The 27,802-nt window shown below is 48.5% G+C and overlaps 2 protein-coding genes across 2 annotated transcripts; both read left to right on the forward strand.

Moving 5' to 3' along the window:
* LPCAT2 (lysophosphatidylcholine acyltransferase 2) lies at positions 1 to 27,753 on the forward strand. The gene is made up of 14 exons (XM_077310102.1): positions 1 to 197; positions 8,366 to 8,505; positions 9,450 to 9,667; positions 10,861 to 10,973; positions 12,140 to 12,200; positions 13,089 to 13,147; positions 14,907 to 14,941; positions 16,429 to 16,483; positions 18,649 to 18,731; positions 19,740 to 19,865; positions 20,242 to 20,395; positions 26,042 to 26,140; positions 26,619 to 26,760; positions 27,346 to 27,753. The coding sequence occupies exons 1-14, from the start codon at positions 39 to 41 to the stop codon at positions 27,567 to 27,569; spliced, it is 1,668 nt and encodes a 555-aa protein (XP_077166217.1). The 5' UTR covers positions 1 to 38; the 3' UTR covers positions 27,570 to 27,753.
* Positions 20,406 to 22,416, forward strand: CAPNS2 (calpain small subunit 2). Its single transcript, XM_077310103.1, has one exon. It carries the CDS (start codon positions 21,189 to 21,191, stop codon positions 22,056 to 22,058), a length of 870 nt encoding a protein of 289 aa, XP_077166218.1. The 5' UTR covers positions 20,406 to 21,188; the 3' UTR covers positions 22,059 to 22,416.
* Positions 27,754 to 27,802: the final 49 nt, after the last annotated feature.

Below are 27,802 nucleotides of genomic sequence, written 5' to 3' on the forward strand. Positions count from 1 at the left end.
GGCTCCGCCAGCATCTGCGCTCCTTAAGCCGGGCGGCGATGACACTTTGCACGGAGGCGGCGGCGTTGGCGGGGGCGAGCGCCATGGCCCAGGCGCCGCGGGTGTTCACGCTGCCCAGGCAGCACTCCTTCTCCCCGCCGCAGGTGCTCAACCCCTTCGTGCAGGAGACGCGCCTGGACGCCAAGGACAAGTCCCGGGTACGGAGCCGGGAAACCCCCGGGAGGGGAGGCTGAAGGAGAGCACCTGGGTGAACGGGCGGCCGGGCAGGTAGCCCCCCTTTGCAAGCCCTCCCATGCAGTCTCCCCCCAGCGCGTATTGGGGAAGCGCGTTCCGAAGGTGCCCGGGCGCGCCCTGTTGCACCTGTGCGCTTGACAAGCGGCGGAGGATCGCTCCCGCCCGCGCGCATCTCCCCTCCTCTCTGCGCGGCAATGCCAGGGCAAGAGAGAGCCGAGAAATCGGGTGGGCACCGGGCTGGGAGAAGGGGGTCTGCTTTGGGGAGGTCCCTGCCAGGTGGGGCCAGCAAGGTGCGCTGATGAAGGAGCGATGGAGGCGAAATTGGAGAACCGGGTTGGATTCCCCACTTCTCCTCTGCATGCGGCCAGCTGGGTGACCTTGGGCCGGTCTCAGTTCTCTCAGAGCTCTCTCACCACCCCACCTTTCTCCCAGGGTGTCCGTTGTGGGGAGAGGAAGTGTATAGGTGTTTGTAAGCCGCTGTGGGGCTCTTTCCGGTAGTGAAAAGCAGGGTATAAAAAAAACAACCCTCCTTTGGGGTAGTCACAGTTCTCTTAGGACTGTTCCCGCCAAGCAGTTCTTTCCGAGCTCTCTCAGCCCCACCTGCCTCACAGGGTGGCTGTTATGGGGAGAGGAAGGGAAAGATGTCCACGAACTGCTTGAGGGTTGTGTGTGTTATTGTGACCTGCTTGTTTGTTGTTTTCAACTGGGAAGTTGACCCCAAAAGGTTTGAATGCATCACTTTGTCCTGTGGGCTCTGCCGTGACATCTTCAGTTTCAAAATCTGCCAGCCAAACTTCTCTTCCTTTTTATTGGTCATGTGCTAATGCAGGATGTAGGTTTTGTAATCCTTGAACAGATATATATATCTGTTCTCTTTCTCTTCCTCCCCCAGCTTGTGTCTCTTTTGACAAGCGGAAGGCCCCAGGTTCATTCTCTGGCATTTCCAGCTGAAAGGACCGAGGAAAGATCTCCGGTTCAGATTCTGAGAGCCACTGAGCTAGGGTTGACCATTCCAGGTTGGGAGAAACCTGGAGACTTTTGGGGGTGGAGCCTGCAGAGGAGATGGTTTCAAGTTTTTAACTGTTGAGAAACCCCTGAAACATTCGTCCGGCTTTGAGAAACCCCAGAAGTGGGGCAATCCTACAGAATACAGTAGGGAAGCACGGCTATGGACACGCCCCTCCCCATCCCACCCCCTCCAGGCCCCTCATGGCTCATTTTGGGAGGCGGGAAACAGATCGACATGACCATATGGTCATATCACCCGATAAATATTGAACACATTTTTTAAAATACCTACAAAATTAAATTCACTCCCACACATTTGGGAAACCCTTCCAGGGCTCTCAGCAAGGTTTCACGAAACCCTGGTTGCGAAAGCCTATCCTAAGCGCCTCTTTTCTCCAGGGGAGCCAGTTTCTGTTGCTTGGAAATGAGCTGGATATGCCCAGGTCGCACCTGGAGGCTGGCATCCCTAATACTGAGTCGATTCTTCTGACCTTGCTGGGCCCATATTCGGATTTCATGCCCCTATGCGCCAAATTTATGGCTCTGCAGTAACTTTGTTTCCCGTTCTGAACAGAAGTGTTGTGTCACGGCATCCATAGCTATGGACTTAGATGTTAATTTTCAGAATCAGACGGTCCTTTTTCAGCTACATGGGCATTCTAATCTTCAGCAGCTTCCAGTCACTAGGAACAGAATTTCCTGCCTCGTGTTTCGAGTTGTTAAAATCTGGTCCAGAGCTGTGGTGCTTGCCTCTTCCTGTGAAATTGAGCTGCAAAGGTTTCCGGGATGAAAGAAAGGAAGACAGAGGGAGGCTTCTTTTAAACTGGAACCCTGGGAACCTTTATTTTCCCAAAAAATGGGCGATGACAACTTTCCATCTGGTGGAAGCCCTGTGCGAATCTGAAAGTAAAAGAGCAAAGGGAAAAAATAAGGCACGTGCGTCTGGGTGAGAAGCGAAGATCGGAAATGCTTGCTATTAATCTTGCGGGATGGTTAAAGGAGCTAATAAGTAGCTGCCACTAAAAAACAACCACACACACCTCAAAGAACACACACCTCTGAAAGAACAAACAGTTTTCACACCGTACGAGTAACTCGTGGTGTCTGTGGTAGCACAAACTCAACACAAGACTGTTGTGGCACCTTGAAGAGTTATTTTTGTGGCAGAATATTTCTTTAAAGGGTTTGTGGATGGAACAAGCTTCGCGTGGCTTTGTATGCACAGTGGTGGGCGGCACTTAGAGGCTTGTTGAAATACACCGAAATGTGTGAGGTTTGGCCCTTCCTGTGGTTGGAAATCAGCTGGAATGCTGGGAGAGCTACCGGCCCCAGTTGAATACAGCTGATCTCAAAAACTGATCTCCAAACCACAGAGTTTCCCCTGGAGGAAATGGCTGCTCCAGACGCAGTACCCCACGGAGGTTCTGTCTTCCCCCAAATCACTTATTTTCCAAGCTCTGCATCCAAATCTCCTAGAACCTCTCTAGCAGGAGTTGGCAGCCTTATTTGGCACTATGTATAAATGCTTTCCCAGGTCATAGATAGATTCCCCCCCCCCTCATGCCCAGGTTTCCCCATTCCAATATGGGAGGATGCATTCAGACCATGAATCCTGTTTGTTCATGTCAGTGCTGTCGTGGTACAGTATTCTGACCCCGGAATGAATGTGATAACAGGGAGCAGAGCGGGAAGGAAAAGTGAATTTGTCCCCAACCATTTACAGTTCTGCTTTTTGATTCTTGAGCTGGGGTATTTTCTCGAAGCAGGTCAAACCTGTTATAAGGAGGAAGTAAATCGACTTGACTTGTGGTTTTAGACAGGATTCAGCATTCAGGATTCCTGCAAGTTCATGCACCCTTCTAAATGCTGCAGTAACTATTTCACTATCTAGCAGAGTCAGCACTGTGCAGGCTGATTTTTTTTTAACCACTTATTTCTTTTTTTTTTAAGGGTCTAGTTTAAACACTTGATTGAAGTTTGTGTATTTGGAAGCAAGGTCAGGATCCGTTGCTTCCTTGACTGCGTCTTCATAGGGGTGTGGAAGGGGATTTAGGAATAGCATCTACTCTAGAACTGGACATTCCTGGAGATTGGAGGGTAAAAATTGGGGAAGGACCTCAGTGGGGTACAAAAGTCTGCAGAAGCCCCTCCGCCTCCTAGGCGGCTGTCTTCTCCAGGGGAACTGAGCTCTGTGGTGTGGTCAGCAGTGGTGATTCTCAGAGATCTCCAGGTCCCGCCTGGAGGTTAACAGATGGCCGCTTAGTGGTAGGATAATCTAACCAAAAGAGCAAAACACTGAGTTGAAGCATGTGACTGATTTTATTCAAAATAACGGCCGAAAATCAAACTGGTTGAATTGGTTTTTCAGATAACTTCCTCAGCAGCCAATATCTGTATTAAATTAATAACACATGAAATACGTGAAATATATTCCGCAAACCAATCAATTACCCTTGGTGTTACATTTGAGAGTAAAGCTACTATAAACCACTACAAAAATAGCCACAAAGATCCACTGAGAAAAACATATCATGCACGTCCAGTTTAGAAATAACACCAGTCTAAAGTAAAACACCAAAAATTCCCGAATGGACTATTATACCAAGAGAGACTTACTCAAAAGTAATCAGCCATCGATTTCAAAGTAAGATCCAATTTTTATAGTGCAAAGTATCTTCTGGGGAAGTTGGTCTAACATCAGAGCATTGGCTATAAAGTGACTTCTGGTCTTGCCAAATTGCCAGTCTTCATCATTGATTGATATACTGTCTAGATTAATCATTTAATTAGAAGAGTGTCACAAAGATTTAAAGGAGAAACAGCGAAAATCCTAAATGCACCCCATTTTATAACAACACTGAGTAATTCAATGTAGCATCCAAAGCTCCAGGTGAGTGCATTGTTGGTTGGCCATTGATTTGTGGCCGGGGGCGGGGGGGGGGAGAGAAGAAATTGTCCTCCCAGGTCCTTGTCAAACTTTCTGACCCCTCTACCCCACCTCCCCGCCCTCTCTGTGTTATGCTATCAGTCTTGCCAGCCGTATATAAAAGCAAGGTCCTTTTCCAGGCGTCTAGAATAACTGGAGCCTCTTGGATTAAGTATATAATTTCAGCTGTCAGTTTGTGGCCAAAGAGATGAGATCTGCTCCCCTACAATCCCAAATATTGCCGTTTACCTGACGACGGGGCATCCTAGGTTAGAAATCTGCCTTGAGGGTGTTTTTCTTCCATTGTATTTATAGATCTGAGATGGCATGATACACTAAAAATAATTCTGATGACGGGAGACCGACCAAAAGAGAAGCGACTGTTCCATTCCGAAATGTTCCATTCCACTGCTGTTGAATTTTCAAGTGGTTGCCGGGATGCCAGCCTCCAGGCGGGAACTGGGGACCCCCTGGTATTCTACTGCAGGAGTAGTCAACCTGTGGTCCTCCAGATGTTCATGGACTACAATTCCCATGAGCCCCTGCCAGCAAACGCTGGCAGGGGCTCATGGGAATTGTAGTCCATGAACATCTGGAGGACCACAGGTTGACTACCCCTACTCCACTAAGATCTTTCCTTTGCCCCAATTCCAGTACCTCCCCAATATTTCCAGGTGTTTCCCAACAAAGATCTGGCAACCTTACACAGGGGCAACATTCCCAAAACAGATTGGGCTTGACATTCTGTGTTGGTTGTAAGTCCTTGGATATTTACAGCACGGAATTTGGTCAGAAGTCGAAATCAGCATTTGGGCTCTCCTGCCTCCGCACCCCACGCCTTCCTCTCTGTCGGGAAACGGCTCAGAAAGGATGTTTCATAACCTCTCTCGGAAACCTCTTTCATTTCGCCGGTCCAGTTCTGAGGGTGGCGACGGACGGGCCTTCTTCGAAAGAGCGTTGCTGCTTTTGCAGCAGGTCTTTAAAACTGCCCCTTCCGGGCATGCCTTTCCCAAGGGTGCCAATTGGCCTTTAATCTGATCTGGCCTTGCACTAAGGCTTGGAATCCCTGCCCCGCCCAGGTATCACCTTTCTGTTTTGCACCTGTTTCGAAAGTGTGGAAACGAATCTTAATTTTCTGCTCATCACTTTCCCTGAAACGTATAGTGGGTAAGTGACGGCCAGGTTCCCGGAGCAGACGCTTCTGTTACAAGAACGGGAAACGGCACTGATCTGTCCTCAGTTTTCCCCCTGGTTTTAGGACTCCCCTGTGGCCTTGGGGGTGTGCTGAATGGACCCTGGAATCCCCATGCCAGGAATCGAGGGGGAACGAAATGTTCTCTTCCCTTGTTCTCCTGTTGCCAAATGGTGGGTGGAGTTGAATTTCTGTCACTGCTGCCTAATGCCATTTACATCAGGGGTCGCCAGCGTTGTGCTGGGGTGCCCCATGGCTTGCCAAATGTTTTAGGAAGTGGGTGGGGTCTGGCAAGGCTTTTATCCAGCAAGGTTTCTGATTGGTCACTGCGAGTTTGATTGGCTGTGTCAGGTGCCACCCATGCTCGGTCACAGTTCCAAAGGTGCCCACAGACTCAGAAAGGTTGGGAATGCCTGATGTACATAGTTCTTTTCAGCATTCAACTTGCCATGAGCAAGCATGCCCAGGTACAGACAGATAACCTTCTCGGCATCCGTGAGTGGTTAGAAAGGCAGAGTATAAAGTATGTAAATAAATCCTAGGCACATAATTAAGTCCTTGGGTATTATTTAGTGCATTTTCATTCCACCCTCCTCGCAAAGAGCTAAGGGTGGCATGAACAGTTCTTCCCTTCTCTGCTTTATTACAACCCTGTGAGGTAGGCCCCACACAACACCTGGGATTTTGGAACACCTGGTAAGGAGTTCCAGTTCGGGTACCGTGATGCACTGACTGTCAGATGAAGATTCCCTAAACATGAATGATGTTTTCTCTAGTTGGGTTGAGGCAGGCAGCAGTTGAGAAAACAATCCTCTTTTCAGGAATGTGTTTATCGCGGTTGCCTGGCATTTTCACCACTCCTGTGCCCGACCAGTCTGATGGATGTGCGGGGCACATGTAATGTTTACCTTCCGCATGCTTCTTGGCTTCTCAAACATTTTCTCCCCGGCTGGAGCCAGTGCTGAGTCAGCAGTGATTCATGAAAGTTCCTTCCCTGCCCCAAATGTTGTGAGTCTTTCGGGTGTCACCGGACTCTTGCGTTTTTCGACTGCAATAGAGGAAGTTACTTTGCATGGGATTTGGCCAGCGGGCAAGAGATTAGATAACCGGAGAGACGTTTCCTGTTCCTGCAGACCAAGGAGAACCTTCAAAGAATAAGCAGTGTCAGATTTCTGCCGGGTTCACACATGTGGTGTTACTGAAAAAATAAGAGTTGGCTTTTATTATACCCTGCTTTTCATGACCCAAAAGAGTCTCAAAGCAACTTATAATCACCTTCCCTTCCTCTCCCCACAATAGACACCCTGGGAGGTATGTGGGACTGAGGGAGCTCTGAGAGAACTGTGACTGGCCCAAAGTCACTACATGTGGCAGAGGAAGGGGGAATCAAAGTTAGGTCTTCAGATTAGAGGTGGCCACTCTTAACTGTAACACTAAGCTGGCACGTGCGGATTGCTTGCGAGATGTGTGAACTGGCTCTCTTGGTGAGTGTTGCATTTAGGTTAGACACCAGTGAGGGATGAGAGGTTCATGGTTTCCAGCACTGAGCAGAAAGTTGGATGACGTGGCCGGTAGAGCCCCTTCCAACTCTATGATTCTAAACCAGATCAAGTCTGGGAAACAGGATTTGGGTATGGAGCCCGGGTGACCTTGGACCAGTCACAGGTCTCTCAGAGCTCTCTCAGCCTCTCTGACCTCACAGGGTGTCTGTCCTGGAGAAAGGAGGAGGAAGGTGTTTGTAAGCCACTTTGGGTGTCCTCCGAGGAGTGAAAAGCAGGGTATAAAAATAATTATTCTAAATTATTCTTTTCCCACCTCCCGAAGCTGCCGTTTTCTCCAGGGGAACGGACCTTGGGCATCTGGAGACCTTTTGTAATAGTGAGAGATTTGCAGATGCTAACTCGGAAGTTCTCAGCTTGTCACCAAACCACGGGGAGAAGGCAAAGCTAAGGCCGATGTTCAAAATGGCATGAGGCAGCTCATTCGTCTCGTGAAATAGCATTTTAAAAACATCCTTTCCCTGCTGAGCCACACGGCAGCTACAGCATGACCCAGCAGTGAGTCCAGGGGGTTGGGGGGGGGGCAGGGAGGTGTCTCGGCCACAGTCGCTGTTTCGTCTGTGCTTTTGGCTTACGGGACAGTCTGGGGCAGATAGCACCGGATGGGGCATGGGGGTGCCATTCCTGTCCATCCCCCAAGTTATTTACTGAACTGGCAGGACCGCAATGCACGTCCCCGTGTGGCTGTGGGAGAAGGTCATGAATGAACAGAAGGAGATGAAAATGCCAGCAAACAATGCACGCCTGATGCTCTGAATGGAATTCAGTAACAAACAGACCCAAGGGAGATTTCAGACACAGCCGTTCTCCTTCGGACACAAGGCCGGCTGTTTTCAGGCTGCACAACTTGGGAGAATCTGGCTACTGGAGCCTCTCTATTTCTCAATGTTGACAACTCAAGCAGATCCCAGCATGGTGTAGAGCTTAAAAGCAGTGGCTTCTAATCTGGCGAGTCAGGTTGGATTCCCCGCTCCTCCGCATGCAGCCAGCTGGATGACCTCGGGCTAGTCACAGCTCTGATAGTGCTGTTCTTACAGAGCTGTCCTCTGAGAGCTCTCTCAGCCGCACCTGCCTCTCAGGTGTTGTGGGGAGAGGAAGGGATGGCAACCCCTCCCCCCCCCCCCAATCTAGCACCTGTTGTATTCCTGAATGCCATGGGCTTGGCTGCTTATATTTCCCATATGAGACTGCTGAAAAGGCCGCATTTTGGTGTGTGAGCATAAATGCTCTGCATCACCGAAGGACTCTCAAAATTTCAAGTTATGCTGCTTCAGGGTACGAGGAGCTCTTCATCCAAAAAGTCTAGAATTCCTCCACGTCCTTGTTTTTGACACAGGCCCAGACTGGTGAGAAGGCAGGACACGGTCATTCCTGGAACATCTGCCAACAAGAAAGATGTCGCTCAAATCTCGGCTGTTCAGCTTGACGCTCTTGCTTGTTTCCCAGGCTGTCCTGTTTGGGCTTATTCTGCTGCCGCTCCGGACATTGGGGATGATGCTGATCTTGCTCACGGCATGGCCGTTTGCAGTCCTGGCAACTTCTTGCGGCTGTCGTAACGGGGGTGCGCCGCTTGCCGGGTGGAAAAGGTAAGAGCCCCATTTGGGGATAGGTGGGAAGGAAAGGATATCTCTCTTTGGTTGGTCAGGCAGCCGGCCAAGCTAGTCTGTCTGTAACAGCGGAAAACAGAAAAAGTCCACCTTATAGACTAACACAGGGTAGTCAAACTGCGGCCCTCCAGATGTCCATGGACTACAATCCCCAGGAGCCCCTGCCAGCATTCGCTGGCAGGGGCTCCTGGGAATTGTAGTCCATGGACATCTGGAGGGCCGCAGTTTGACTACCCCTGGACTAACATATCTTGTGGCAGAGTCGCCCACAAAAGCTCCTTCCTTGCCACAAGATTTTGTTAGTCTTAAAGATGCTCCTGGATTCTTGCTTTTTTTTTCTATGCATTTCTCTGTCTCTCTGTACTAAAAGGGTTATTTTTTTTTTCAAAAGACCATTTGTGTGTGGGCGAGTAATGACCTTGCTTTGATGAATTTGCAAGAATAGAATCATAGAATCAAAGAATCTTTGAATCTTTGAATCTTTGAATCTTTGAATCTTTGAATCATTGAATCATTGAATCATTGAATCATTGAATCATAGAGTTGGAAGGGGCCATACAGGCCATCTAGTCCAACCCCCTGCTCAACACAGGATCAACCCAAAGCATCCTAAAGTATCCAAGAAAAGTGTGTAATCCAACCTCTGCTTGAAGACTGCCAGTGACCTCCTCCTACAAAATAACCTCCTCCTACAAAACAAAGCTTCACAGGCAGATCCTATGCACAGTTGTCCTGGTCCACTTGAGGATCATGAGCAAAGAATCCCAAGCTAAGGGTTGGTTTAGCAGTCTTGCTAATCTTGGTGCAGCACTGCAAGAAAGAGCTACAAACCAACTCAGCATTTCAAGTCAGCAGTAGAGACGCTTGTATTGAGCTAGGCTCCGGGTTCGTGGCTCTGATCCTTCTTCCCCCCTCTTCTTAAGGTCCGTATCGAACACCATTCTCAGGTTCCTGGGCCACGCCTTGTTCTTTGCGATGGGCTTCCACGCGAAATTGAAAGGCCGGCCAGCCAGCCGGGCAGAAGCTACCATCTTCACCGTCGCCCCTCACTCCACTTTCTTTGATGGGATAGCCTGCGTCTTCGCCGGGTTGCCGTCCATCGTGTCTAGAACGGAGAACCTCAACGTTCCCCTCCTTGGCAGTAAGGGTCATTGCAATGGATGGGTGGCATTTACCCCTGGTCAAACAGGAATATGTGAGCTTTTGTTAGATGTTGTGTGTTTTTTTTAATTCTCATCTTCTCAAGGTGTTTGACATAAGAGTTCCTCCCCTGGTGAGGAAAGGTGCTTTGGGTTACACCCTCTTCCAGTCCAGGAGGGAAGGTTACATGGTGTGCACTGATTGCATCAGATCTTGGAAGCTAAGCTAGGTCAGTACTTGGGTGGGAGACCACCAAGGAAGACTCTGCAGAGGAAGGAAATAGCAAGCCACCTCCACTTCTCCCTGAACCTCGCTGAGGTTGCCATAAGTCCGTTGCAACTTGATGACACCTGTGTAAGGATGTGAAGGTGATTTGATTGGGAGACCACCAAGGAAGGCTCTGCAGAGGAAGGCCGTGGCCAACCACCTCTGCTTCTCACTTGCCCTGATGCTGATGTCAGTTCTTGGATGGGAGACCACCAAGGAAGTCTGCAATGGCACTCTGCTGCTTCCTTGTCTTGAAATCTCCTTGCCGGGATCTCTTGAAGCTGGTTGCAACTTTTAGATACGTTTATAGAGTTGTCCTCTTTGATGCCCATAATTGGAACATCTTCTTGGGCTTCTGGTTTCTGGCTTGTGACCAATACAGTAATAAATGGGTACGGTTGCTGAACTTTGGTGCAGATGCTATTCTGATTTCCCAAGGCCCAGTTTTTGCCATAGAACTTCCCCCCTTGTAATGAACATCCCCTACCACCCACACATGCATTAGCAAACTTTAATAGAAATGGGACCACTTGTACAAATTGTGGGTAAATGATATGCCGTGTAAAAGGGCATATAAAAGTTGTAAAGTAAACCAGCAGCTTAGGAATAGCTTCACCCAACCTGGAGAGCCCGGTCCTGAGCAAGTATTTGGATGGAGTCATGATATGGGGGCAGTCAAACACCCACTGCCTGGCTGCCAGACAAATCTCAGGTCTCCTGGCCATATTACATACATGCCATATGATCATAGAGTCATGGAATCATAGAATCATAGAGTTGGAAGGGGCCATAGAGGCCATCTAGTCCAACCCCCTGCTCAATGCAGGATCAGCCCTAAGCATGATAAATAATAATAAATCATAATAGGTATAGCCTCATTTTTTAAAAAAATACATATGGCAGTAATATTTGTATTTTTTAAAACAGGAATTCTTCAAGCACTTCAGCCCATACTGGTATCCCGCCAGGACCCTGATTCTCGGAGCAACACAATCAATGAGATAAGCAGACGCACAAATCCAGAGGAAGCATGGCCCCAGGTATAACCGCGTGTGAGTCAAAGCCAGGATGATCAGAGGGCTGGGTGAGGTCATGATAACAGTCCTGGGGATTAAGATTGGGTTCCCCTCTCCCCAGTGATGACATCCCAATTTCCATCAGCCATCTTTGGCCATTCCACTGGGTTCGTGTGCGATATAAATTAAATTGTATTTTGCCATAGTTTGGGTGGAAACCCATGTTTTTAATGGGTTTAAGGGGTTATTATTCTTATTATATGGATTGTATACCCAAAACTGGATACAAATCCAATTATAAGTAAATAAATAATTGATCCACGTCCTCCTTTGGGCTGATTCCTCTTTCTTAGCTGAGAAGAGGAGGGTGAGAGAGGATGAAGGGGGGAGAATGGTAGAAGGTTCAGAGTCGGTGGATGACCTCATTGTGGGTCAGAAAGTGTCCCTTGAGGGGTGACGAAAGGGCAGGGGGGAAATCCAAGGGAATCTGAATGCTTTTGAATGGCCTTCAGTTTAGAGGTGAAACAAGGGAGAAATTGGTGCAAAAGCACCCTCAGAAAACCCAGGGAAATGGCAACCAGAAAACAAACTGATTGCCGAAGGGATGAAAATCAATGCAGAACAACAAAGAAAATTTGACGGACGTGCACAGTGAAAGTTATGGAAAACACCCATGTGTAATAGACCCTAGATCTGGATCCAACCCTAAGCTTTCACAGTGGGGCAAATAGCTTCCCAGAGGGATTTCAGGCCAGGGGGAATGGGTTATGTGGTGGTGGGAGATTTAAGCCGGCTCTCCCTGTGAGCCATCGTCCCGGCCCAACGAGGCATGGAGATCCCAGCCCACTTTTCTTGATTTGACCCAGAGACATAATTGCAGTTAAATCTTGACAGCAGGTCTCCAGCATATCTCCTTCTCTGGTTCCTTTTAACTGGAGGGGGTTGAACCTGAAACGTTGATTGTGCATTGGACACATTGTTCTCCTTCCCGCGAGCCCCCAAAATAAATATACAGCATGAGCATATAATCCTTGTATGCTGTGCAGAAGGAGTTTCCCTCTCCCTATCCTCTGCTGCCTGATGCATCATGAATGGAAGTACGTGTTTTAACATGAATGGTCGCATTTTTGTGTGGGTCTGTGCAAGAGTTAAATTCTATGAAAGATGTATGTCCCTTTTGCTTTTTCTAGATATTAGTTTTCCCAGAAGGCACTTGCACAAACCGTTCATGCCTGATCACTTTTAAGCAAGGTAAGGGAGGTCTTGTCTTGGACAGCAAGGGAGAAAAGTTCTCAGTCTTCCTCCTAACAGACTGTTTTTCTATAGAGCTTGTGGGGCACACCCTCGAAAACATTTGTTCATAGGATTCCTGCAGCCTGCATAGACCAGACTGGGAGCTATTGATATGGCATGTTCTCAGAGCATTGTTTCCCCAAGGAGCTTAGGGCAGTGAGCATGGCTCTCCTTTCACCCATTCGATAATTACAACACCCCTGCAAGGGAGCCAGGCTGAAAGTAAGTGACTGGCCCAAGGTCACCCAGCCAGCCTCCATGGCAGAATGTGGATTGGAACTCAAGACATCCAGGTCCTTACCACCACCCCAAATCACCACCTAGGTCTGAGAGAGTGTAAGAGACAGCAGACTTCTGATTTGGTTATGTTGGCAGAGTTTAAATATGCAAATTACGGAGCACTGGCTGCGTAAAGAATAAGTAGCTTTTTTGAGAAGAGAAACCACATTGTAAAGGAAGAGGAGAAAGAGTCCTAACAGTCTGACTAACTGCTGTTCTTCTTATCTGGAGGCAAGCAGGGAGGAAGTGACTCAAAGGAACAGGAAGTCTCCAGTTGGGCCAATCAAGACACAGGAGATTATTTGAAAAACACTAGGAAGTTCTTAATGTAACTATGCTAAAAACACATCTCTGATGCCCCCTGTAGGACATTCTTCATATGCTTCATATGTGTGAATCATGTGAATCATTCACATTCTCACTGTTCTGACTGTTTTCACATGATTTAGTTAATAATGCTAATATTAACTAATTCTGCGGGATGCATTGGTTCTCCAGGAACAATCCACATAAATTCTCCACACCATGGTTAGCCCATCTGCTTTAACAAACATCTTGCACTTCCAGGAGCCTTCATTCCAGGGGTCCCGGTTCAGCCAGTGGTGATCCGATACCCAAACAAGCTGGTATGTTTTTTCAAATTGCAGTGTGTGCATGTGTGTGTGTGTGTGTGTTTAAATGTAGAGTGATGGCTCCATGTACATTTCTTCTTGTGACCACGGAGCAAATCAGTCAATCGGCCCAAATTATCTCGACGAAACTTCTCTGTGGTTGGACTCGATCCGGAAGTTCTGTCTGGCACGATAGTGATTTGCACCAGTCTCGGCTCGATGCTGAATGTCACAAGGGACGGGCTGGCTTTAGTACCCTGCCCTGCACACCCTTCCTCACTCATTTCGATCTCCCAGTTCCATCGGCTCCATCAGAACACCTGAAAAGAAAACCGGGGAAAGGCCGAGGTCTAAAGACCAGATGTACAGACTCCTGTTGTAACTGGGGGCTGTTATCTGAAAAAGGGGAACTTGTCATCAGTCTAAATTTGCATAGAAAGTGCACACACTGACTGAGGACAGACGTGTGGCTGGCCTTGAACAGAGCCGGGGCCTTTTCGGCTTTGGCCCCTGCCAGCAGAGCCGGGCCGTGATGGAGCTAACGAAGTTCCGCAGGGCCAGCAAAAGGGCCCCCTTCCACCAGGTCTAGGGTTGAGTCAAAGTCAGCTGAGATTCAACTGTGGGCCTCCCCGTGCTTCACCCATTTCATGCGCCTTCTCTCTGTTCCATCCCTGTACCGATGTCCGCCCACACCTGTGAATTTTACCAACATTAAGAAGAGCATTCAATGAGACAGTGGAGGTTGTGGAACAAAACAGAGATGTTAATTTTAAATTGTTTCACTGTGTTTTAAATGTGATTTTATGTTGTGAGACACCCCAAGTCGGCTTGAGGGGAAGGAAGATCTAGAAACTAAAGTCGAAATAAAGTAGACATGAGCAGAGACAGTTGTATTGAATAAGAGAGCAAACTGCGTAGGGAAGAGGAGAGAGTGAAGTTTCTCTGCCTTCTCTAGCTGGAGAGAGGAAGAGAACGGTCTGCTGTCAGAAGAACAGGGGAAAACCTGAGTGAGCCAATCGGGGGCAAGAAGGGGATCTGCTTGAAATAGGAGAAGGTCCTTAGCTTTGCTCTTCTAGCCAGCTGCAGGATTTACTGCTCCTGCAAGATTTTCCAATCATTTCTTTCTTGTATTTATTTATTGTGTGATTTATATACCAGCCCTTTCAGTTACCATCTCGGAACGGTTTACATAGTCTTAAAACTCAGTAAAACAATAATTCAAGAAGATAAGATAGACCTTGCATATCCATTTAACTGTTCTTCCCCACATAATTTCATTTATCAAGATAGGACAGCTGCTTTACCCATTTGCCCTTCTTCCTTTCCAAGACCAGTAACATTTCAGGATGGTAGCTTTTCTTGTTGAAACCTTGTAAGGGAAAGAAGGCTTAAGTCCCATCTCTGTTTCCTCACCTGTGGAGTCCCGAGCTACTGAAGAAGAAGAAGAAGAGTTGGTTCTTATATGCCACTTTTCTCTAGCCCAAGGAGTCTCAGAGTGGCTTACATTCTCCTTCTCTTTCCTCTCCCCACAACATAAATACATCTTTGTTGGTCTTAAAGAGGCTATTGGACTCAGATTTGGTTGCCTCAGAAACCGGGTTCCCTTTTGGTGCCAGGGTTGCCCATCCATGATGGCGGCCATTTTGTTTAGTGTATGATAATGCTCTTTTTCTGCTTCAATTGGAGGTACACCTACTGAATAGTGGGTTACACTACCACAGGGTTTCTTTGTTTTTTCCCTTGTCTCATCAGGAATGTCTTCCCTTTCCTCTAGGATACGGTGACATGGACATGGCAAGGCAATACCTTGTAAGTGCAATATGGCAGCTAAGAAGGTTAATGCAATATGGGACTGCATTGCTAGGAGCACAGAATCTAGAGCAAGGGACTTATGATACCCCTCTATTCTGCATTGGTCACACCTCATTGGGGATCTTGTATCCAGTTCTGGGTGCCATAGTTCAAAAAGGACCTGGACAAGTTGGAGGGTGTTCTAAATATGCTCACTACACATTTCCTCCAGCGCCCTCCGTGTAAGATATTTTTATTGCACTGTTAAGTCATGCATGCTCCAGACGCTTCAGTCCTGCACATTGGAAGGATGATGTTTTTAATAAAAAGGTAGTTGTGGGGGTACAGAGCATTTAAAGGAGGAAGGATTATTGAAGGCCGCATACCAAAACCCTGCTGGGTTAGCAGAACTGCATTTTGCAAGTGCTTGGGTCAGCCACGAACTTCCTTCCTATATCAGACTTCTGCTCTTGGCTTTTGCACTTCATGCCAAATTCCCCTTTTTGCTCGACAGATACAACACACACACACACACACACACACACCACATGCGCCTCTTAAGGTTCTGATGATCTTGAAATAAGAACTGGCTTGCTGTAGCTTACAAATAGTTCCAGTTCACATTCGGGTTGCAGTCAAAAGGAGAGAAAGAATCCGAATCTAAAGAGTAAGTTCCCAGTCACAAGTGACCAGCTTGTCCAGCATTGTGTGTGGGAGTTTGAGGGCATTCTCTCTACACAGGAGAGACCTGCAGAGACTTGTGCCTCTGTGGAAGGCCATGTGGAGTAAGTGAGAGGACAAAGCGAGGCAGCCGATTCAAGGAGATGACAACTGGTCCAGGGTTTTGTGAAACCTTGTGGTTTCTTGGTAGCCCTGGAGTGGTTTCCTGACTGGGTGGGAGCTAATTTATTTTAAATCTGTTAAACATTTATTGGATGATGTCATTATATATGGTCATGTTGACCTGCCCCTCCCTCCCAAAATGGCCAATCATGGGCCGGAAATCTGGGCCCTCCCAAAATGGCCAATCATGGGCCAATCATGGGCACACAGCTGTGCTTCCCAACCATATTCTACACCAGGGGTAGTCAAACTGCGGCCCTCCAGATGTCCATGGACTACAATTCCCAGGAGCCCCTGCCAGCATTCGCTGGCAGGGGCTCCTGGGAATTGTAGTCCATGGACATCTGGAGGGCCGCAGTCTGACTACCCCTGTTCTACCCAATCGTGTGAATTCTGGAGTTTATTGAAACCTGAGGAATGTTTCAGGGGTTTCTCAAAGGTGAAAAAGTTGGGACAGGCTGCCTTACAGAGTTGCTGTAAAAGATGGCTGTGGGGGTGTTTTGAACCCAAGAACACAAAAAGCAGCTATGGTTGGACAAAGCATTTAAAAGATTTTTTGATCCCCCTTTTGATCTGAGATATGCATTAGAACCTGTGCACCTGAATGCACGGCGACTGCGTTTCTTGCCTCTGACATTCTGCCTTTATTTTTTCTCTTCCAGCTTGAAGGCCTTGCTTCTCACGCTGTGCCAGCCCTACACAAACGTTGAAGTGGAGGTGAGCACCAGAGAGGTCCTGCTATGAAACCTGGACCAGAAGAGACCGCACACTGGCCCCCTTTCGAATCTGCGGTTGTCTCTTTGGAAAGCTGGAACAGACAGGGGTTGGGTCCAGGGAGGATCTTAGAGGAGTAGCCAAAAAGCTTGTATGATGAACCACCATGCTTTGAAGCAGAACGCAGCTTGGATTGTGGAGGTTATTTGCCTCCCCTTGGTGTGATGTTTAGGAGCGGCAGCTTCTAATCTGGAGAGTTGGGCTTGATTCCCGGCTCCTTCACATGCAGCCTGCTGGCTGACCTTGAGCTAGCCGCCGTCCTGCTAGAGCTGTTCTCATAGCGCAGTTCTGTCAGAGCTTTCTCAGCCTCATAGGATGTCTGTTGTGGAGAGAGGAGGGGAAAGTGATTGTAAGCCGCTTTGAGATTCCTTCAGGTAGTAAAAAGTGGGGTATTAAAACCAACTCATTATTATTATTATATTCACTAGGAGCAAAGCCTGTTGGCCCCAGGAATACATTAGGATGTAAAACTGCACTCGTTCTGGCCCTCCTCCCCCTGCTCTCTGCTCAGTCTTGAAATCCAGCATGGAAAAGTGGTCAAAGCGTAGCAGACCGTCATCTCAAGGGCCCGGTTTGATCCCCCGTTCCTCCTGCTTATGATTATTCATCGGCAATTTTTGCTTTGCTTTATTTCTTTGAATAATCTGTATGAGACCGGTCAGTGTCTCTTGGGTTGCCGGTCACTTCCCCTGAATAAAGACTTTTAGAAATAGTTCTGCAGCTTGGTATGCGTGCCTAGGGAGGGAAGCGAGGGACATAGATTACGTTTCTTTCCCCCTGTTCTTGGACGCATCGCCCTGGTTCTACTGGTTTCTGTCCTAAATGAACGGCCTCCCCACCCCCACCCTCTTTAAAAGCCTTTTTTTTCTCACTGCAGCCCAGGGCAGACCACGAAAGATTTTGAAAGTTCAATTGCACCGCAAAGAGCCCCGGTAAATAATGTAGCAGGACCAGGTGTACAGAACCTGAAAGCAAGGCAGACTTTAAAAAAAAGAAAGGGCATGCCACACTGTAAATACAGAAAGGGGCTTGCAAAGGTCAAAAGGAGGTATTTGCAGCAGCCTTTCCAGCTTTCAAAGAAAGCTGTTCTCTTTCATTCCTCTCCGAGGCACCTGAAGCCAAGGCAAGAGGTAACATTTCAAACGTAGAGCTGGATTCATTTCCTTTTGTGGAAGGTTTTGGCAAGCGGGATGAGGATGGCACGTTGCGGCCTGTGGCGCCATCTAGTGGTGGACAGGCTCACCTTCCCGTGGCACCTTGAAGGCCAACGAAGCCATCGGTTGATGCTTATAGGGAAAGTGTTAGACTGGGGTAGTCAAACTGCGGCCCTCCAGATGTCCATGGACTACAATTCCCATGAGCCCCTGCCAGCATTCGCTGGCAGGGGCTCATGGGAATTGTAGTCCATGTACATCTGGAGGGCCGCAGTTTGACTACCCCTGGACTAACATATCTTGTGGCAGGGGAGGGACCTTTGTGAGTCACCCACAAAAGCTCCTTCCTTGCCACAAGATTTTGTTAGTCTTAAAGATACTTCTGGATTCGTGCTTTTTTCTATGCATTTCTCTGTCTCTCTGTACTAAAACATTTGCTGGCAGGGGCTCATGGGAATTGTAGTCCATGGACATCTGGAGGGCCGCAGTTTGACTACCCCTGTGTTAGAGTGAATGTACATAAAGCACAATGGAAAATGGGTAACAAATTCCAGGGATAAATAGGGGGGGAAACCAGCAATTTGGATTTGTCTGTATTCACTTGAGATTGTCTCGCATGGGAATCAGGTTGTGTGCAATAAACGCTGGCAGGGGCTCATGGGAATTGTAGTCCATGAACATCTGAAGGGCCGCAGGTTGACTACCCCTGTCTTTAAGGCACCCTCTTCTCTGAAGGGGAGCATTTGGTCCTGTCCTTTGTTCGCAGACCAGAGGAAATACCAAAACACCGTTCTGAAATGCATTGCTTTACACTAGTCATAGCGACCTTACAATCTGCTTCCTTGGATGGTTTGTTTCATTTCCCCCCAAGCTATCGGTATAGCACAGCTTCTGCAAAAAGGTCCCACGGAATGAGTTTTTGCACTGAATCTTCTTTCCTTTCCCCCTTCCCAGTTTCTGCCCGTCTACATTCCAACTACCGAAGAGAAGAACTCCCCGGTTCTTTTTGCCAACAATGTGCGTTGCAAAATGGCTGGGTAAGAAGGGAGTTTTGGGTTGCAAAAAACATTTTTCCGTTTCGGCTGGCTTCGATGCACAGCCAGAGCTGTTAGATCAGCCTTGCCGCTCTGGTGCATGTATTGTAAGAGGGCAGCGGTGATGGGAGAATGGTGTCCATAAGCTGATGTGAAAAATGAGGAAATGAAGAGAAAAGATGGAAGCATTGCAATGCCGGGTGACTCAGGAGGCTGGGTCCTGGCTCGTGGGAGGGGCTGCCTCGAGGAACATCCGCTTGGTGTGGGGAAGATCTCAGAGTTCGATCCCCCAGCACCTTTAGTCAAGGATTAGGATCGGTCAGGGGGTCCCGGTGTGGAGCCGATGGGCACTTCGGCACCTGCTGCCCCTTTTCCCGGTGCCCCCCAAGTAGGTAGGGCTAGGCAGGCTTTGGAGTTTTGCTTGCTTTTCACACAGCAGTCTTGCACGAGCTACTTGGCCAAAGAGAACAGGTATCCAGCTCGGCTTGCTCTCGTCCATCACATCCTTGCGCCTGTCTCTCTGCTTATATTTTGGCTCACTGTTTTGTTACCATTTAAAACACACAACACACCTAAATTGTACGTTTGTGTGCTTGCCGGTGACCCTCGGCCTCCTTTTGAATGTGCTCCACAATATTCTCAGGCCCAAACAATGCTCAGAGGGTAGAGTTGCCAGCTTTGGGTTGGGAGATGCTAGGAGAGGTTGAGGGGGGTGGGGGGACTTCAGTGGGGGTATAGCGCCAGAGATCCCCCCCTTCCAAAGTGACCATTTTCTCCAGCTGAACTGATCCCTTTTGCCTGGAGGTCATGTGTATTTCCAGGGGAGCTCCAGGCAACACCTGGAGGTTGGCATACCTCCATGGGTGACATGATTCCCTGCCCTGCTGTTTTCCTCCACCCTCCTGTCCATGTCGCTTGCTCTAAACTTGAGGTCTTTCCATTTAGTTTTGTTTGCCTAACCGCATAACACAGGATTGGTCGTATTTGTAACTTTTTCTTTTTGGTTTGCAGCGCTTTGGACGTGCCGGTGACGGACCACACATACGAAGACTGTCGGCTGATGCTCTCAGCAGGCCAGCTGACCCTGCCCATGGAAGCCGGCCTGGTGGAGTTCACCAAGATCAGCAAGAAACTGAAGTAAGTGATTCGGTCCAGGCGGGGGCTGGGTCCGTGTAAACGGTCCAGTGTGAGTCACAAATTTTTGCAAACTCTGCAGAGTACGATCCAAAGGAGTCTCAAAACAGCTTATGGACACCTTTGTCTTCCTCTCCCCACAGCAGGAGACCCTGGCAGGGAGGTGAGGCCAAGAGAGCTCTGTGAGAACAGTTCTAAAAGGACTGTGACTAGGCCAAGGTTGTGAAAGGCTGTTCTAGTCCATGTGAGGGAAACCCAGTCTGGCTTTACCATGAGCTTGCTTAACTCACTGCAATTATTTATTTGTTTGTTTGTTTGTTTATTTAATTGGATTAATTAATGCAACAGCCGCTAACCCTGGGCTTCTCCTCCTTAACAGTCTCAAGTGGGACGGTATCCGAGATCAGCTCGATCAGTTTGCGGCGATCGCAAGTGCCTCGAAAGGGGGCAGGATCCGGATCGACGAGTTTGCCCGCCACTTGAAGCTGCCCGTCTCCGACGTGCTCAAAGAACTGTTTGCGCTCTTTGACAGGGTAAGGTTTCTCTTCTCCCCGCTCCTCCGTGCGGAAATGAAAACACAGTTAGGTGAAGCTAAGCTTAATAACATATCAGTCCAAAGATCAGGTGCCTAGGCGACAGGAGAGGTCCAGCGTTGGTAAGTGAATAAGGGATCGGTCACAAAGCAGGGCCCTAACCGGGATGGCCCCAGCTAGCCTGACCTCCTCAGATTTTGGAAGACAAGCAGGGTCGGTCCAGGTGAGTACTTGGAGGGGAAACCACCAAGGAGGTCCACGGTGGCCGTTACTTGCAAGCCCACCTCTGTTGGTCGGTATCCTCACCTAATTGCTCAGGCTAGATCAGTCTCATCAGTTCTCAAAAGCAAAACTGGAGCGGCTCTGCTTAGAACTTGGGTGGAAGACCCGCCCCCCCGCAGGAAGTCCAAGGTTGCTGCTCAGAGGCAGCCAATGGAAAACCACCTCTGAACATCCCTTGCCTCGGAAAACCGCCAAGAAGTCGCCCTAAACGGGACGGCACATTCCACCTCCACCGAAAAGCAGGGCCGGAGGAAGGCAGCCAAAGAAACGTTCCAACTGCAGATACCCAAGAGGAAGAATGCGTTTTGCTCCCGCTGGTAGCCAGAGGCGTGGCCTTTCCCCCACTGTGGATTCTGGCTGTGCAAAGGCATGTATGGGCAGGTGGATTTTTTAATTGCTCTGGCTTTTGGAACCCACACCCTGCTCTGCTCGGCTCCACTCAGACACCCTCGGAGGTTTTGGAAAGTGCAGAGCTCTCGCCTTGCTCCGTCGATCTCTCGACACCTTGGCCATGTTCCTTGCCGAGGCCTTGCTGAATGCCGCCACGGGCGGGGGAGGAGGTGGCGGCAGCAGCAGCCATGGTGGCGGTGGTGGCAGCAGCAGCCGTAGTGGCGGCAGCAGCAGCCGTGGTGGCGGTGGCGGTGGCGGTGGAGGTGCCGGAGGAGCCCTGATCCGAGGCCTCGGCAGCCTCTTGGCAGGAGGATCAGGAAGCAACAAAGGAAGCAACAAAGGAGGCAACTTCGCCGGGTTTGTCGGAGGCCTCGTGAACATAATCAGCGAGGCGGCGGCTCAGTATACCCCCGAGCCTCCTCCGGAAGCCCGCAGCCATTTTGCCAACGTGGAGGCCAGCGAGAGCGAGGAGCTCCGCCAGTTCCGCCGCCTCTTTGCTCAGCTGGCCGGGGACGACATGGAGGTGTGCCCCTCGGAGCTGAGGGGCATCTTGAACAAGGTGGTGGCCCGGCACCAAGACCTGAAGAGCGAGGGGTTCAGCTTGGACACCTGCCGGAGCATGGTGGCGGTCATGGACAGCGACACGACCGGCAAGCTGGGCTTCGAGCAGTTCAAGTACCTGTGGAACAACATCAAGAAGTGGCAGTGCGTGTACAAGCAGTACCGCTCGGACCCCTCGGGGGCCATCGAGAGGCCTCGGCTGCCGGCCGCCTTCAAGGCCGCGGGGTTCCGCTTGCACGAGCAGCTGCACGCCCTGATCGTGCGCCGGTACGTCGATGATGAAGACGGCAGCATGGATTTCAACAGTTTCATTGGATGCCTGGTGCGCCTGGACGGCATGTTCCGGGCCTTCAAGGCCCTGGACAGACGTGGAGACGGGAAGGTCCAGATGAACATCGAGGACTGGCTGCAGTTGACCATGTATTCCTAAAGCTGTGCGGAATAGGTGGTGTTCGGGCCAGCTTTGGATTGCAGGCGGCATCTCTGTGCTAAATAGTTAGCAGCTCCTAGGACGGTCCCTTTTTGTTTATTTTGGGGAAGGGGGGACGCACTTTTTTGTTTCCTCCTTCTCTCCAATTCATCCTGTTTTGCTTTCGGCTTCTATCTATGGAGGTTCCGCTTTGTCCTTGTGGGTCTGGCAAAGTTGGAGCCTGTATTTTACCGCATTATAACTTTTATTGGGTTGCTAGACACTGTTTGTTTCTGCCCCTGCAGACCAGGTTGCCTGGAGACCCTGGTGATTTTTAAAATTAATTTCTTACTTGCAGAGAATACGGCTATTCCTTATACCAGGGGTAGTCAAACTGCGGCCCTCCAGATGTCCATGGACTACAATTCCCAGAAGCCCCTGCCAGCATTCGCTGGCAGGGGCTTGTGGGAATTGTAGTCCATGGACATCTGGAGGGCCGCAGTTTGACTACCCCTGCCTTATACTGTGGCACAGTTTTGTTAGATAATCATCAAGCTGCTTGGATCACTTATAAGACTGCTTCCATGTTATCAGTCTTTCTTTCTTTTCTATCTCTCTTTCTCTCTGTTTCTGTCCCTTCCTTCCTTTATTGCTGGTCAGCGATTGTACATATCTATTCTATTTTTCTGGAAGAGCAAGATTCGAGTCCAGCCACACCTGAAAGTCTGACAAGATTTCCAGGTTTCACACGTCAAAGCTCAGATTCCATCAGAGACAAGTTGGACTAATTGATCTGTGATTCTCGGAAGCTTCTACCCTGGAAAGGGCTCCTGAACTCAAAACTTGCTCTCCTCCTGCCTCTGAAATTTTTCTGGACTCGAAACTTGCTCTCCTCCTGCCTCTGAAATTTTTCTGGACTCTAAACTTGCTCTCCTCCTGCCTCTGACATTTTTTTCACTAGAAGTTACTTTGGAATGTCTCAGCTGACCAGCACACAGTTTAGAAAGAGAGAGTCTCATTCTACATGCCAGTGTGCATGCATGGTACGATGCATTAGTGCACACATGTGTGTCAGAATTGCCGGACGCACATTGAACATGGACAAATTACTGGGTGTGGGGTGTCTGCTTTTGGGGTGCTGTTCCTGGTTGCATAAATATTGTCTGGGTGGGGTAGGAAGGCTTTTTCAGTGGGGGGCAAACAGACAAAGTCAGATTTTGCTTGCATGATACACTGCCTGAGGAACTGCATTGCTTTGCCCAAGGATGGGTTTGAATCTTAAGCGACCGCTAGCATACCAGGTCCGTTTGACTTAGCAAGAAGGAGCTCAGTGAAACGAGAATAAACACAGATGGTTATCAGCACAAGATTTGTGCAGTTCTGTCTTCTCTGTCTGGTGTCTTAATTTTTTTCAAAATTGTCTCCTCCCTGAGCCCCCCAAATCTGCTCAGTTTCTAAAGAGGCTTTTCAGGCTCAGCCTGTTGATTCATTTAGTTTCCTTAGAACCATAGAGTTGGAAGGGGCCATATAGGCCATCTAGTCCAACCCCCTGCTCAAGGCAGGATCAGCTTCATTCAAGCAGGCTTTCTCAACCAGGGTTTCATGAAACCCTGGGGTTTCTTGACAGTCCTGGGAAGGTTTCCCAAATGGGTGAGAGTTAATTAATTTGTCGATATTTTTAAAACTTGTTAAACACCTATCAGGTGATATCAGGTGACATTGACCTGCCCTCCACACTCCCAAAATGTCCAATGATGGGCCTGGAGGGGGTGGGAAGGGAGGGGGCCCTGGGTGGGCATGTCCACAGCTCTGCTTCCCAACCCTATTCTGCACAATTTCACCTGAAGTTTCCCAAAGCCTGAAGAACTTTTCAGGGGTTTCTCAGTGGGGGAAAACATTAAGAAAGGTCGGCTTAAAGCATCAGTGAGAAGGATCTGTCCAGCCTCTGTTTGAAGACCCCCAGTGAGTGAAACTCACCACCTCCTTAGGTAGCTGATTCTACTGCTGAACTACTTAGACTGTGAGAATCCCTCCCCCCCCCCCACCTAATATCTAGCCGGTCTTCTGTTCAATTGTGCCCCACTTGTCTCTCCAGCAGTGACCCACAAGCGGATTGCATTTTTCCTGATTATAGCTGTGAAGAAGGTTTCCTCTATTTTGTATTTTCAGACCTACACAACATTGTTTGGGCATGAACAGAATGGAATGTGCAAAAGATGAGTCATGCTGGCTTGGCGCAATGCATGCGGCAAATCCATTCCTTTGTGTTGTTGTTCGAATACGCCTATTTTCATGGCTCATCTCCCCACTCAGCAGAACAATGCCTTCTTATTGCAGGTATTAGTTTCAGAATGGCTCTGTCTGCATAGCTATGGATAACTTTTAAGACCATAAATCCATGTTCCCTGGTGCTACATGCAGAACTGGAGGAGGAAAACCTGTAGAGCCAAAGTGGCTCTCCAGATGTCCATGGACTACAAGGAGCCCCTGCCTGCACAAGTTGACAAAGATAAAATTTTCTCTCTCTCCCAGAAGTCTAGAACTTTGGAGGTAGTCAGTGAAGTCGACGGGCAGGAGGTTCAGGACAGGCAGAAGGAAATACTGCTTTACACAGAGAGTGATTAAAATGGGGAATTTGCTGCCAGAGGATGGAGCGATGGCCATGGATGGGAATGAAGGGAAAGCCATCAATGGCTGCTAGCCATAAGGACTCAAGGGAAATCTCTACATTCAGAGGCACTGAAGCTCTGAATCCCAGAGCCAGGAGGCTACATCAGGGGGAGGCCTCAGCCCCTCTGCCCTGTTGTTGGCCATCCAGAGGAACTGGCTGGCCACTCTGTGAGGCAGGAGGCTGGGCTGGATGGATTTCACTGGTATGATCCAGCAGGGCTCCTCTGACGTTCTTATGAAGACCTCGGCCTCTCTGCCCTGTTGTTGGCCTTCCAAATAACTGGTTGGCCACTGTGTGAGACAGGATGATGGATCAGATGGACCACTGGTCTGATCTAGCAGGGCTCTTCTGAAGTTCTAATGAAGGCTACATGTCCTGTAGTTGGCCCTCTAGCAGGACTGGTTGGCCCACTGTGAAAAAAAAAGTGTGAGGGGGTCAAAAAAACCCACCTGGAATGGAGTTTAGAACCTAAAAACGTTGATAAAACTGCAATTTTATATGGTGTAAATATATTACCTTTGAACAGCAGGGAATGACACTTTTTCTATAAGTCACACATATATATCCTAACGTCCAAGGACCCATTTCAACTTTTACAGGTCTTCCTCAGAGGCCAATATTAAGTAAACAAAATGGTTTTAAAACACACTCATAGGTTTGCAGAACATTTTTCAATCACCAAGGTTGTATGTAAACCAACATCTGTATCCAAGTGAAAAGTCCCTTGCATATCGACGAGATGTTAAAAGTTCTTATAAGAATCGGGATTTTTCACAGGGCTTTCTTCAATAACCTTCCCTGATTTTAAACAGAACCTGCTGTTTGTTCTTGTGAAAAGTGCCTTAATCCTTAAGTCACAACTGTGGAATCTTTGCTTGGTTGTGTGCAGTTCTAGGCGTAATGTTGAAAGTTTGGAAGCAACTTTATTAAAGTGAGGTCAGTCTTGGGAAGACGGCCAGATTTGAGTCCAGCTTCCTGCAACAGAAGGAAGGGCAGCATATTAAATAAATAAACTACCTACCTACCTACCATGGCTCAAAGCTTCAGATCTTACCTTCAGAGATGCCGTCCCTGGGCTGTGGTCAAACATGCCCAGATGTTGCCACCTGGCTTTCTCTCCCTTACAAACAAATGAGTTGAGCAGAGAAATAAGAACAGAATGGGGAATCATAGCGTGCAGCTTTTCCTGGATGGTGGGTCACCCATTCTTGAGCGCTCCCTTTAAAAAGAGGTGGGCCTCTTCCACTTCGAAGAGCAAAATGTTGCTCAGATGGCCACCATCTCACTCCCCAGTTAATCATAGCTGGGTTGTTTTTTTCTTTCTTTCTTCCAGAATGGAGACGGTACCATCGACTTCAGGGAATATGTGATCGGTTTGTCTGTTTTATGCGATCCTGCCAATACGGAAGAAACTATTCAGATGGCCTTTAAGGTAAGCATATGTAGCCTGTCCACAGCAGGTAAGAGCAACACTCTCTTGTCTTGTTAGGCTCTCTTAACTCTCGCCTCGTTTACCCGCAGCCAGAATCCCCCATGTTGTCAAACATTCTGTGATTCTCTGATCTCACCTGCCTTCACTAGGTGTCAGTCTTCATTTGGGGGTGGAACTTCATTTCTGGAATTCAGTTTGTTTGTAGCGTATATTAATTATATAAAGAGTATAGCTTTTGAGAGTGCCCAATTGGCTGAGCCCTGAAGCTGTCCTGGGCCACTTCCTCTTAGATGACATACGCCAGGGGTAGTCAACCTGTGGTCCTCCAGATGTTCGTGGACTACAATTCCCATGAGCCCCTGCCAGCGTTTGCTGGCAGGGGCTCATGGGAATTGTAGTCCATGGATGTCTGGAGGACCACAGTTTGACTATCCCTGACATACGCAATGAACTTATTTAATCTCATTCTTGGTTCCAGCTCTTTGATCTTGACGATGACGGTGTCATAACGGAAAATGAATTTGCCGCTGTCATACGGTCGTCCCTGGGACTTCCGGACCTCGACGTCTCTAAGCTCTTTAAGGAAATAGATGAAGACAAAACGAATAAGCTCTCCTATGGTAAGTGCAGCCGTGCTGTTGAGCTGCCATGGCTTCCTGAAAAAGAGCAGGAGGACAATGGTAGTATTTCAGAGCTTGGAACTGTAGACCAGGATTGGTTTAAATCCAGCCCATCTGCCTTGGGCTAGTCTAGCCATTCGCAACCAGGGTTACTCCAGAGTCCCAGAGATTTAGATATTCAAGCAGGAGAAGACTGTGTCCAATGCCACACAATCTGCCCTCCAAAGTAGCCCTTTTCTCCAGGGAAACTGATCCCTTGTCATCTGTAGATGAGCTGTAATCCCAAAGGATCCCTAGGTCACTTTCAGTCTAACCCGCTTTACAGAATCGTTGTGAAGATAAAACAGGACGGTTGATCCTGCACGCCTCCCTTGGGCTAGGTGAAGTTAAAAACAAGTTGGGTGGATCCCTCAATTTTCACCACAGAAAACTTTCTGAGTTCTTTGGGGGTACCCATGAGAAGTCAATTCTCAGAAACCAAAGCTGACTTAATTTGTAATTTCTTTTACCGTTTTGTGGCCTGCACTTTGCAGAATGTTAAAAACTAACTTTGGCTATTTTGTGTGTGTGTTTTTAAACTTTCAGACGAATTCAAAGATTTTGCTCTAAAACATCCCGAGTATGCCAAGCTGTTTACCACCTACCTAGAACTACAGCGGTGCCAAGTCCAGATGCAGTCGGAAATCGATGACCACACGCCTCCTCCAAAAACCCCGGTCTCGAAAAAGAGCTCAGGCCCAAAGAATAAGATTCATCCTCAGAGCAGCGAAGATGACAATTCGGGTGCCTCGGACAAGAAGGACGACTGAGCCACAGTGCCCCTTTTCCTTCCAAAATGTAATCTTCTCCAGGATTTCATTTTTTAAAAAGACAGAAACAAATGCTCTGCAGGTTGCTCACAGAAAGCAAAAAGGAAAGAAACCAACTGCTTTTGACATAATTTTATGTATGAACATTTATTTTTTAAACTTAATAAATGATGACTTTTTGCCACTGCATTCGGTAAGAGCGGCGCTCCCCTTGGTACCTAAATGCCAGCGTC

Source organism: Paroedura picta, chromosome 14 (genome assembly GCF_049243985.1).
Source record: "Paroedura picta isolate Pp20150507F chromosome 14, Ppicta_v3.0, whole genome shotgun sequence".
In the NCBI taxonomy this organism is placed as follows: domain Eukaryota; kingdom Metazoa; phylum Chordata; class Lepidosauria; order Squamata; family Gekkonidae; genus Paroedura; species Paroedura picta.